The sequence below is a fragment of the Coccinella septempunctata genome, chromosome 3 (assembly GCF_907165205.1).
Source record: "Coccinella septempunctata chromosome 3, icCocSept1.1, whole genome shotgun sequence".
Lineage (NCBI taxonomy): Eukaryota > Metazoa > Arthropoda > Insecta > Coleoptera > Coccinellidae > Coccinella > Coccinella septempunctata.
The window spans coordinates 364,205-378,058 of NC_058191.1; the positions used below are offsets into that span (position 1 = coordinate 364,205).

The following is a 13,854-nucleotide window of genomic DNA, read 5'->3' on the forward strand; positions in this document are numbered from 1 at the left end:
ACTTAAACACCATTTTTTATAGTTCACTTCTCTGTCTAGTATAGAAACATCACTAAAACTAAAATTATGTCCACTGTCAAAATGATGACGAGCTAGGGCCGTGCAACTGAGATAAGGGTCGTCGTGTTCGTGGTATGCCACCCCTAGCGATTTTTGCTAGTCTTCCTACAGCCATCAGGTCCACGTGATCATACCAGGCCATTCTACGTTCACGTCCCCACCTGATGATGTTTTCTACCTCACATTCGTGCCTTATGTCTGTGTGTCTTTCTCTGTCTCTTAATGTGTAGCCTGAGATGTTTTTAAGTATTTTCATTTCCGTTGTTCGAAGGATAATTTTCCGTTTTTTTTTTGTTGTCTGCTGTTGTTTCTATAGAGTATGTTAATACCGGTCTAACACAGGTTTTGTATATTTTAACTTTTGCCTTTTTATTCATACAGGGTGACAATTTAAAAACCTGTCCGGCCAATTATGTCACAAGGATGTTTTCATAGAAAATGTCGGAACAGGTCAATATTTATTCGGAGGGGGACATATGTTTCTAGCAGATTTGTAAGCCAAAATCTCCTCAAACCTAAGTGTAGGGGCTATCACCCCCAAATTCTTAATAGAGAATAGGGGGTGGGATTTACCTCAACTGAATGATCACTTCTTTCTCTACATGAATACTATGGTTTGCAAATTTTTATTGATTCCTTGAAGTAGTTACAGGAGGTGACAATTTGAAAACTTGCCAGGCCAATTGAGCCGGTCAGAGGAAAAGTGGTATAAGTCACAAATTCCGATTTTTGAGTTATACCAATATTTGGGTACCAAAGGCATTGTTAGGTATGGAAAATTTTGTTAAGAGGAAAAACATAACTCGGTCAAAACGACGATTTGACTCATACCACTCATAAGAAGAATAATATGCAACCTTTGGTACCCAAATATCGGTATAACTCAAAAATTGGAATTTGTGACATATACCACTTTTCCTCTGACCGGCTCAATTATGTCTCGACAAGAATGTTTTCAAAGAAAAAGCCAGAAAAGGTCAATTTTTAAAGGGAGGGGGACATATTTTGAGCGAAATTGTGAACCGAAATCCCCTCAAACCTATGTGTAGGATCTATCACTCCTAAATTCTTCATAGGGAATAGAGGGTGAGTTAAACCTCAATTAGAAGACAATATGTCCCTCTACATAATACTATTGTCTTCCAATTGAGGTATAATAGCCCACCCTCCATTCCCTATTAAGAATTTAGGGGCGACAACCCCTACACCTAAGATTGAGAAGATTTTGGCTTACAACTCTGCTAGAAACATATCCCCCTCCCTTTAAAAATCGACCTGTTCCGGCATTTTCTCTGAAAACATCCTTGTCGAGACATAATTGGCCTGGCAAGTTTTCAAATTGTCACCTCCTGTAACTACTTCAAAGACTCAATAAAATTTGCAAACCATAGTATTCATATAGAAGGTGGTCAAGTGATCTTTCAACTGAGGTATAGCTCACCCCCTATTCCCTATCAGAGAATTTTGGGGTGATAGCTCCTACACCAAGGGTTGAGGAGATTTTGGCTTATAATTCTGCTCGAATATGTCCCCCTACGAAGAGAAATTGAACTGTTCCGGCATTTCCTCTGAAAACATCCTTGTCGTGACATAATTTTACAGGCAAGTTTTCAAATTGTCACCCTATATAAGTGTTATTCCAGATGATGTCCCGAAGTGCACATAATATTCGGCTAGCTTTATTGGCCTGTCCTTTTATTCCATTCGTTCTATCTTATTATTATTATTATTTATTATTAACAATACAATTAGAGTTGAGGTAAATACCTATAAACTCAAATAAGCTTATATATAAAAAAATTCAATGTACACTTCCCCAAAATAAAGATAAACTAGTGAATGAAGATAAAAAAAAATATCGAATAATTTCAAATGAGAGAAACACAGGACACAAAAATTCGGCACCAACACAGCGAACATTTCTTCACCATTAAAGTTGTCTCAGTCTGTCTAATCCATTTTTAAAGTTATTGGTGGTAGAGCTATCGACCACGGAACTGGGAAGTCTATTCCAGGATGAGAACACTCTGTTGGGTAGGAACATCTGCCTTGGAATGGTCCAGAAATTCTCCTTCCTCAATTTAAAATCGTGACCTCGAAGATTATTGATATTTTTGCAGAATATGGCTTCCACCTGAGGACCAAAATTTCCATGCATACACTTGTATGTGAATATCAGGTCACCCTTAGTGCGTCTATCTTGAATTGAAGTAGTTTGTATGCCTAGGTAGAATAACATAACTTCTTTGATCATTTTATTTTCTAGGGAAAGTTTACATCTGTTCTTTGGAAACGACTAGGGTTTTGGTTTTTGTGATGGATATTTTCATGTTGAAATATTCAGCTTTTTCATATAACTCTAACTATAATCTCTAAATTTAAAGATTTCTCAATTTTGTCGTTAAAAGTCTCCTGAAAATCATCATCTTGATCTGAACCTACTCCTACTCCAAGTAGAGTTTCCACGAGATTTGGTAAACCATCTCTAAGTCCAGACCTTATGCTTCAATGGGCGTTTTCAAGAACCAATCCAACGTTTCAGTTACTGAAGATAGGGAAAACCATACATCCTTCTTTCCGTAGCTTCTCAACCTGAAGATCCCAACTTAATAGAATTATTTAACACGGTGTTAATCTATGTGGACTACTCCCATTAGGTCCAAGACCACGGACTGTAAACCCATAGGTTTCACGAGTTTCTAAAAATATCCTGTACCTGCTTCAAGTCTGCTTAAACTGCTTTTCAAATCTGTAATCTCTCTCATTCATCATTTTGTGTTTGTTATTGTCAATTAGTTATATCGACATGAAGCGGAGATGATCTTAATTGAAGATTAAAAAATGAAAAACCAATTCATTCTTATGCCAATATGTGTAATTATCTGAGCTCACTACGAACAATTATTCCAGAATTTAGTTTTTTCTTTATATTATAGTATTAGGATTACAACTATTATTAATGAAGTGATTGGTTTGATCTGGTCTCTACTCAATTTGAGTACCTCTTTCACTAAAGAACCCACCCACCCACTGGTGAGAATGGAGTGTGGTGTTGTTTTTCATTCAGAAACGCTCCTCTTGCAGTGGTGTAGAATGTAGGTTATCTCCAGCTCTACGCTAACAGCAAAAGATTGATATGACCTTGTTAAGCAAAAGCACCCTCTCGGTGCCAAGAATTCCACTCAGCCCCAGCAACCACACAAGTATTACATTGCAACTTGCCAGGATAGATGGAAGCATTTGACGTTCCCATTCCTTCTTTGGATCGTGTTCAAGGGAGGAGGGTATTCTTCAGGCCACCAGACCATCAGTAGATATACAGCGGGTTTCGAAAATTTTCCAATATATGGCAACCTCTTTTTGTTATCCAATTCTGGGAATATTCTATTCCCGGCAGAAAGTACAACAAGAATACTGGAATTTTGATTATAGCTTTCATAGATACAGGTGTTGATGAAAAAATTAGGTTTATAGAGGTAAAAATAAATATCATGAAAGCCTCACCTGCTAAAGCCTTAATACGAGATCTCTCGAATAGTCGTGATGATGAATTCCCACCATCATATTCATAGTCTTCTACAATCTCCTGTTGGAGCGTCGGATCCCACCGAACTATACTTATGTCGGTTGTCATTTTCTAGAGAGGAAGGCTCTGACGGCTGAAAAAAAAAGATGAACGTAAGATACCTTCAACTATCGAACTAGAGACGAAAGATTATTCAAATTCCAGGTCATAACTTTCGGAAGTAATAGTTCTGATTGAAATAGAGAAGTTTTTTCAAGTCAATTTTTTTATCTCGAAGGCTATTTCGAGTTCCTGCAATGCTCCTGTTGCATTACGAAATAAAGGCACCAGAACGAAGAGCCGAAAAATGAGTTGTTACTTATAACTTGAAAACAAAAGAAGATATAGTTAAGCGGATTTGGTCATTTTCCATGTTTTGAAAATCGTGCCATCCATTTTTCCCTAGCTCTTACCACGGTTACAGAGCTGTGATTCAATCCCATCGAATTTTGCCCACCCTGTTAATCCAACATAGGTCGGTAATATCATAAGTTTTTAAAATAATAGATAACTATCACATGCATTGAAATAATTGGGCATTGAAAAAAACAGAAAAACATAGAAACTCAATCGAAGATGATTGAAGTTACCAACTTGAATTTTCTCTTTTTTTTCAAGTGATGAAAATCAGATCAACTTTGAATACTTGTTAATATACAGTATGATTCTCAACGAAGGGGAGATTCAGAAACAAATTAAATATTGTTGAGGAGGGTACATCGGTCCAAAGAATAATGTTACATAATAATTATTCATTCACCAGGCGACGTTTCGGAAGTTATTCTTCCATCTTCAGCCTACAACAATAATTTAAGATAAAAGGACATATTATCGAACAAACTGAATACAAACTACAAAAATTGAAGTAATAAAAAGGGAATTGAATACAACCAGGTTGAACAACGCATAAGGAACATTTGAATTTCATCAAAAAAGAAGAAACATCTCGAAAATCTCAAATTTCACTCTAAAGATGTCTCTTCCGGAAATATTATTGACCTGATGTAGTGATTTCATAAAATTTTATTTCTCTCCAAGGTCTTTTCCCCCCTTCAAAGAGACACTCTTGATAATTTGTATTGATGATCTAAAGAATGTAGAAAATAATTAAGAAATGAGTTAAATAAAAAACTGTGCCTTTAGTCTGAACTGGAATAATTCTGGAGAAAAATACCTCTAAATGTCGGCAATTATTTTGGTCTAGACCTGAAGCAGCTTCTACACGACCTTGACAATATTACCATACGAATCTCTCGATCAAAACCGGCTCATCCAAATGATAAGCGTATCTTTTCATCTCAAACACCCCGATCTTTACCCTTCTATAAACTCACCAGGACATCATTTCCGGCTGACAAACCCACGTCCTCCCCCAAATGAACTAAACCACATTAACACACATTCCGCAGAACACGGGAATAATAATACATCGATCTGACCAACTGAAACCACCTTCCCGAAGGGATCAACGTTCTTCGGCAGTGGGAACGGGCGAAATTTAGATAAATAGCGAAATCTGGGTTGGCGGATCGATGGGACGCATGGCGCCGCGACGCCTGACCTGGACACTGCTGCGGGGTTGCGCTGAACCATCTGCGACGTCTCGCGAAAAAATTGTGGGGTTTTCCACGCCGAACCTTTGATCCGATCAGCTGGCCGACCGTGATTCATCGGGATCACGAAAATTCTACAAGTTTTACGGGAATATTATGTTTTATTGAAAGGACTTTGCGTCGTAGGAGTGCAGGAGGAAGGGCACAGATGTATTCATATAATAATAGGGTATCGCGCACTTGCAATAAATTTATTATATTGATCAACATGGTTGTGGATGAAGTTAGACCTGTATGAGCAACATTAAATACAGATTTTCGCTAGTCTCCCACTTATACGAGTGATACACTAAGTGATATAGAGAACTGAAAACCCATAGAGAAGATTTTTACGAATATAAAGAATGTATTTGTAGGTGAGGCTTTTTTTTCAACAGAAGGTAGAACTGGTCAAAATGAAGCTGGCCACCAAAAATCATCTATACAAAACTTTCCGAATGACAAAGTTAAAAAAAATTGGAAAATGATTACTGAAATAGATCCTAATACGACCCTAGACCGTTTATTAGCTGAATTATCGTAAAGCAGTAAGAAAAAACTTATCTCCTAATTCGACCATGTGGTTTCGTTTAGGATATTGGCTCGTTCGATATTTATGTGGTAATAAAAATGGAATTATTTTCATTATTTTTTAGTAATTTACACGATTTTATGAAATGGCTCATTTCGATACCAACTGACAGAAGAGACTTAGGACACAAGTGTAAAAAATAGAATAATACTTCAAAATCTCACCAATAAAATTCGTCTAAATCACGAATTTATCTTCTTTGAACATTCCAACAATCGTCGTAAAAATGGGATGAAATGGGGAAACATCATAGCATTTTTTCAACATAACTAACATAACATAAGCACTTTCAAGAAACTGCCTCGATTTTATACATTTTTTTTCACCCTAAATTGCACGATACAACAATTATAATTCTCTCATAAGTGACCTGATGCATCTAATCCGATGAACTTGGTACTGAACCATTCATTGTCCAGCCATATGTTTATGTTTTGTTTCGTTTTTGCGATGCCGGAGTCACCTCTTTCACAGTTCCGTACTTGAAATTCAATGAAATTTTGTCGAACTTATAGGGGTTGTATCTCAACCATCTTGGATATTTTATAAAGACAATTTTTGGTTAAACGACTTATTTTGATGAATTCTACCTTCTCTCGAAAAATAGCCTGACCTTTGAAAACACCCTGTATTTGTTCAAGTCAGAATAAGAAACGATCAGTTTTTCATTTCATGTCTACAGAGAGATTATTGAGGTCAAAAGACACATTTTTCTTTTACTATTTTTTTCCGAATAGACTCGTCTTAAAAGATCCAGGCTGTTGAAAACCCATAAAAACGGTTTTCGGAATAGTTTTTCATTTATTTGATGAATCCTTTTCGAACACAAGGTATCACCTACGTTTTCCCTTTTGCATATTATGACCATTACGTACCATAAAAATACCAAAAATTCAAAGAACCCAAATCTCGAAACTAATTTGGACGCCATCTAACGTTTTATAAAATAAAAATATTCTTCACATTTTCCCGTATATGCTCAAAATTTAAAAAGTATCTGTGGATTTTCAAAAACTGGGAACATTGACTGAATACAACTCTGTTTGGAAGACCCACAGATGTGTAGTGTCACAGAGATTTAGCTAGTTATTCTGAAGGTAATTTTATTTTTCCAGGGGTGGCACAGCCCATAATGAAAATTTAAAATGGCTTATCTTTTTATCAGGGCCGAATAGGAAATAATGGGAAAGGAAAAAACTGTTTTTTTGACCTCAAAAATATACTGTTAAAATATTTGTACGAGTCAAGGACTCACTCTGCATATCTATTCAAAAATATTTTTTAATTTTTTTCCAATTCAGAGATGGCACATTCAATAATAGTTAACATTTAAAAAGACAAAACTTTTCCTCTTCATTCGATTCTGAACTATTTTAGAGACTACTTAAACAAAAGCTAAAGACAGGCCAAAGAAGCAAATTATGCTAAAGAACACTACAATAAACTTTCTAATAACTTGAAGACTGCGAACAGTATTGGTGTCATCTTGAAGAAGAAATTAAAAGAAATGATGAAAACTCTGTTAATAACTTGTACTTCAAAAGAGAAAACGGGTTATTTCGTTAATTTTGAACAGTTGAAAGTGTAGATGTGTTATGTAGTTCATGCCTCCTTTGCGTCCTTCATTTGATATGATTGTATTATTGGAGGAAATTTTTGGGTAAATGAATAAATAAATAAAAAAATGAGTTCTGATCTGGACTTTTCTGATAAGGTTCTAGGACCATTTTGATGGCCTGAGATGACAATACCTTATATGAAAATAATTCGTTGAATGGTTCCAGTGTTATAGGTCCAGTACCTCCAGTTGCAGTGTATTAAGGTTTAAGACCCCATTAAAATTGAAAACTGTAATTTTTTAAGGGAATAATGGATGATTAAAATTTTAATGGAGCATTAAACCTTAATGGATTTCCTTGCAACTGGACAATAGATTATCAGAACTTCTGCTCAAATAAATATACCACCCTGTATCTCTCATTCAATTGTTGTATTCTGGCTCGCCTAGGTACCATCAATTCACTATGAAATTATCTATACTTCATTCAAATTTATTTTAGCAGTCGGTTGGCCATGAAATAATTTTCTCAAGCTTTTGTAACTAGAACGAAGTTAGGTTGGCACTCATGAAATGTCGTTAATGTCATAACGCCGTTGCCACAACTAATATCAATTTTTATTACGAAAATACCGAAAGTGATTAAAAAAAGAGACAGGGATTCAGGAAGTGCTATTTAGAATTCAGGTCCGCTCATTCAAATAGTCATACCCTGATATTCTAAAATCCACAATACGTCAGACGATAGCGAACATATTCAATGTAAGAGAATTTATAAATTAGATTAGATTAGATGTTTCATCTAAATCATCTGAATCCGACATATATTTCAGCAGTATATTTCCATAATCAGAAAGATTGTGAATGAAAAGGATGACAAAGAATTTCCTTCTATTGGGAGACCCAAAAAAGTGGTGGCATTTGAGAATTTTATGTTTGAGTGAATTAATGCGAAAAGTTTACTACAGGATTTTCGAATAATGTCATCGGAGAATAAGTTCCCTAAAATGGATTTTTCTATTTTTTATTTGACTTGTCCTATACAATGTAAATGTCTTAAGGTACTAATAAATACCTATAATTATTATTATTACATCAATGTATTAAGATGAATAGTCACAAATACACGCAAGTTGCCCTGTTACTTGTTTATTCATGTGAAATTCATCTTAACTTGAAACTTCCTTCAATTCCCTTCACTTATATTGATGCAAGATGATTTTTGTTGAAGAATTTAACATTCTTGTAATTATCTGTTAATTCCTTCGGGAGATACCCATTCCCAACCACTGCATCATATGCATTTCATCTTCGAGTTAATATTTTTGAAATCTACAAATGATGTAAGCCAAAGAAGATAACGAACATTAACTCTCCTCAAGCTAGTGCATATTATGATATTATACTGATCTCTTTATATTTTCCATTCAAATAACTGGGTTTGGTATGACTTCGATCAGTTTGTATAAACTTCAATTATGTTCGTCGCATATTTTCCGAAGAGATTCGACATTGTGATAAAATACGTAATAACAGAAACTTTTACGTAGAACGGGCAACATAGCGTTGATTTAAAACCCAAAAATGTTTTGACAAGCTTCATAACCCCACATTTTCGTACTATACAGAGTGAAATGTGTCAAATTTCCATGGCCAACCGACTGCTAAAATAAAAGTGAATGAAGTATAGGTACATTTAGTCGTGGCAAGCCTGTAGATGCCAAACTCTCTTCATGAAGAGTGGTACTGATATATCGGAAACATTTCTCCCACATTTTTGAGCACCCTGTGGATTACTCAGTTTAATACGATATAAGTGTTTAATCCCAAATGGCAATTCGAAGAAAGATGATCTTTGTTCATTAAATCTTTCAGATAAACAGCTAAAAAACTAAGCTGATGCGAAAATTGTAGCTGAAGGAATCAGCATGCATGAGTTATATCAGAATTGCATAACGGTAACGTGAAACAGTAAACCCTCCCCCTGCAACGTCGAATATTTCCGGAAGTTCGGTATCTATTCGTATTCGAATATTGTCCCACTGTTCGTGAATAATTCGGTCTCACGAGAGCGCGTATAGTGGGAGTACAATAATAATCGTTCAGGAACTAGGAATGTCAGTGAACTCGGCTCTACGCTTCATATTATTCTCGTCCTTCGAGTACGTCAAGTAAACTACAGCTGCATCCAGAAAAATAAACCATACCTACTCATTATTCATGAAACTTTATAAATAAGTTATAAATAGCTGGTAGATCTGTTCCCTCTTTTCTAATGAAATTTTATTCATCGTCATTCCTAATTAAAGGGCATGTTTTTATAAGGATACTCGACTCACTGATTTCATATATCGATGCAGTAACAAGAGAACTAAATGGTATATTTTTTAGTTTTGGTTGTTCAGAAAAAAAGGGTCCAGAATCATTCGAAAACTTCTGCGCTTAAATAATATGAACTGCATTAATTGTAAGTAAGCAGTCAGAAAAGAAACATCGTTGCCACTCTGTCAAAACAATCTAATTTACTGCTGACATTGGTTATAAGGAATTTTTGTACGAAACAACTGAAACAAATCGATTGAAATAAAAATGCAGTGAATTGGAAACGCAGCATAATGTCGACAATATAAACTGTAATAAATTGCTCATTTATGTGCAAATTCCAAGTTGGATACAGTTGGTGCGACTGATCGGACGTTCGTGACTTCATATCATACTCTCGGTAAATCTAGTATATTGATTTCGTCACGCATTTGGCCCTTCATTGATTGTAAGAAGTACCGGGAGTTAAAAAACAACCTTTCAATATTTTGGGAGCTAACTCTAGACCTCAAAATAAGTAAGAAGTTTCATATAAACATGGGTAGGCAAATGAGCCGTTTTTATGAGCGATTTTAGGTTTTCAAAGTATTAACTACTAGCGCAACCAAATACGATAAATTACAGGAGATATTCAATTCATTTTTGACGTCTTGAGTTTCACAGAATAAGGCAGTTCAAATTCAAGAATAATAACTTTTTCTTAACAAAATAAAAGAAAGTTAACAACTTAATCGGATTCAAAAATACTTAAGTACCTAAATGTCATATAGAAAGCAAATATTTGATGCCAGGTGTGTTTTTTTTCTCAATATCGACTAAACCAAAATCCTTCTAAGTCCGCCAGAAAGCCTTCAAACAGATATCAGACTGGAGAATGAAACTCTAGAACAGGTCGAGCAGTTCAAATACTTGGGAAGCTTCATAAATACTAGGGCTAACCTAGACATGGAAATACACAACCGTAACAATTCGGCATCACGGGCAATCTGGAAGCTAAAAGACAGAGTATTTCAAAATCACTACCTAAATCTGAAGACCAAGACAGCTGTTTACAAAGCAGTCGTCCTCCCAACGCTTCTTTACCGAAGCGAAAGCTGGACGCCCTACAGGCGACTTATTAAACAGCTTGACCAAACCCAACAACGTCATCTAAGACAGATAATGCACATCAGATGGTTCCACAAAGTTTCAAACGCGGAAGTCTTGCAACGCGCGAGTTGTACAACAATTGAGAGAGCCCGACTCAGATGGAGTGGCCACATTCTGAGGATGCAAGACACAAGACTCCCCAAAATAGCTCTATACGGCGAACTTACTGAGGGAGCCCGGAAACCAGGAGGCCAGTATAAGCGGTTTAAGGATACACTACATCAATCCCTAAAATCAGTTAATGCTAATCATAACTGGGAACAACTAGCGTTAGACAGGTCACAGTGGAGGTCTTTGGTCCACAGCTATAATGGAGAATCGAGAAGGATACAGCGGCGGCCAGATCTGGTTGTCGACTATCCATGCCCGGAATGTGGTAGGATCTGTAGGTCACGGTTGGGTCTCTACAGTCACAGGAGAGCACACAGTCGCAATTAGTCTGTTCGCACTTTTTTTTAATTTTTTTTTCTTTTCTTTTTCTTTTTCCCTTTTTTGGTCTTTTTGTAGATTCATTCCCGGCAACGGGATACAGCACTGAATGAATGATTTGTTGCCAGCTGCGTTTTTTTTCATAAACCGACTAAAAAACATTTTAATTGTGAGTTGAGTAAACAAAACATCTGAAATATGAAAATAAAACGAAAATATTTGTACAAGTCAAAGATTCACCCTGCACAAGTGGATAAATGAACACAGGAATGCTGGATAAAATAAGGAAATTAACAATTGAATCAAGCTTCCGCGTGATGAGCATAATTTCCTTCCCTTTTGTTCTTCAGGCTTCGGAAAAATCGATTTTCATGAATTGGAGTGCTGTGGCATTTGAATGGCAACGCAAGTGTGGAAGCTTCTCGACCAAATTTGCTGGGAGGTTTTGAAGTGATACAATTTATCAGAATTATTTTAATTTCGATCAAGAGAAAAAGGCTCATCTGACCCTTCTTGCTTTTTTTTCGAAAATAAGTCGGTATATTGTGAAGAGATGTTTCAGCCCTATGTATGACTGGAGTATTGAAAATTTAATTTTTAACAAATCCTCGTACGAAAAAATCCAAACGATTGAGGTCTGGTGGTCTTGATGACCAGGCAATAGGACTATAGGTTCCCATCCACTGGTTGTCTATATATATGGCAATGCTTCTTTTGGGAAATAATGCAGAGCAAAAAATCCATTTAAGTTCATCTCATTTTATGACCTTTGCTATTACAATGTATTGAAGTATGTATTTTACATAGACATAGAGGTATGGACTGAGCAATGTCAGCATGAAATTTGATTTTTTATAGAAAGAGAGAAATGATCGTCGGGCATTTCCTTTCTCTTTTTTGTTCACATAGAGGTGAGTGTAGACCAATCAAAATTCTAGAAAAAGACAACTGCATGCCCGACCTGCGTTCCTCTCTGTCACTTTTTTTGACCGTATTTCAAGCATAGATAGAAAGGGAAGGCACAGTCCGAGGCACAGTCCATGTCTCTATGTCTATGGTATTTTATGACCGCACCATTCATAGAATGATGTATGTGAGACTAAACAGTTAGTGATTATTTCACTTTTATGTTGATTTTGCCTTGAAGATGTAAGTAATGAGTATATCGACATATAACTATTTATGAAGAGGTATTTTTTTCATGATACGAGATCAAAAAAAGAATGTATTCGTATTGAAAAAAAGAAGAAGTTTTTTTCCACCCTTCGTACAGAAGATTTTTAAAAAAATATGTTGTATTCACAGTGATAAAGTGCCTGTAGAAAGTTCAAATCGTTTTTAGATATTTTCGAAATTAAAAAAGTCATGGCACATTTTCGAAATCGACACAATATAAAAATTTGGTTATATTTTCTAGGCAAATGGAGATATCGTAAAAAGGTTTCCACTTAAAGACTTTTCATGAAAATCGAGCCCAGGACTCCTTTCAACATTTTTACCTTTCTAATCTAGAATTACCAGAAACAGCCAAAATCAAGCAATTTGGAATACCGTGTATATACTTTCGAAATTGTATTCAAAAAAGAATGTGAAAAATCTTTCAAGAAATATGAACACATTCTTTTATTTTCACCTATTTTATGTGATGTTACTATCACACTTCTGTGAATATACAGACACAGATTCACAGAGAATACAATAGCTATCTTATTACATCTCCCCACTTCAATTGACCACTGGAAAAATTAAGTTGTTTTTCCGCGTAACCAAAAAACCTAATTTTAAGGTTCAGTCATGTGGGCAGTAATTATTGAAGAAAACTTTGAAATATTGAAATTGGATTTTCTAGCTCAAAATGAACTGTTAAATTTTTTCTTTTCCGTCCTCTCTATAATTGTTTATTAGGCTTATTACCTCATACAGTTATCTAAAATGATTCCCGTAATTTTTTGGGGAAGTCTGGCTGAGTTTTAGATTGATCTCTTTCAACGATAAATAAAATAAACCTAAAGAATTCAAATCAGGTGAGCAGGATAGTTTCAAAATTGTTCCAGACATCCAATTAACATTTTCGCAGAGAAAGCATGGAGCCATCATCATGTTCAAAGATTAAAAAAAAATCATTTTTTTATTTGTTCAATAGGTATCTACATTTTAGTCAGTTTCTATCAAATTTGAGAAAAATCTTGATTTCTATTTCTCCAGGCTTTATGCAGTCAACCTTCATGAACAAGTCTCCAATTTTAACATACCCATATCTCTGTAAGTTTCTCCACTCTAAACGCTGAAAAGCATGTCATGGGAATACGCTCAATCCAATAACCATTATGGCCGAAAAGAGTGAACAATTAACTGCATAAGTGATATAACAACGTCATTCGATAACCTTCGCATAGCTAGAACCTGATGATTTAAATAGTAATCAACGACTTAAGAGTCGAGTAATACACAGGATGTGAGCACCATATAAACAATAATCAATGATGCTACAATAAAAACATGGGAAAAATAACTCCAAAATAATTAAGGATGATTTCACGAAATGTATCTATGAAAAAAATGAAGGTTATGTTATTTTGAATTTTAT

General features: G+C 35.4%; 1 protein-coding gene across 5 annotated transcripts in view; it reads right to left on the reverse strand.

Annotated features, from left to right (window-relative positions):
• Nucleotides 1-13,854, reverse strand: part of LOC123309100 (spectrin beta chain) — a 78,863-nt gene that overhangs the window by 59,346 nt on the left and 5,663 nt on the right. For all 5 annotated transcript variants that reach the window (XM_044891990.1, XM_044891987.1, XM_044891991.1 and 2 more), the window contains exon 2: nucleotides 3,565-3,719. In XM_044891990.1, the coding sequence (XP_044747925.1) occupies nucleotides 3,565-3,694 (130 nt within the window). In that variant the 5' untranslated portion in view covers nucleotides 3,695-3,719. The remainder of the gene's footprint in view (nucleotides 1-3,564; nucleotides 3,720-13,854) is intronic.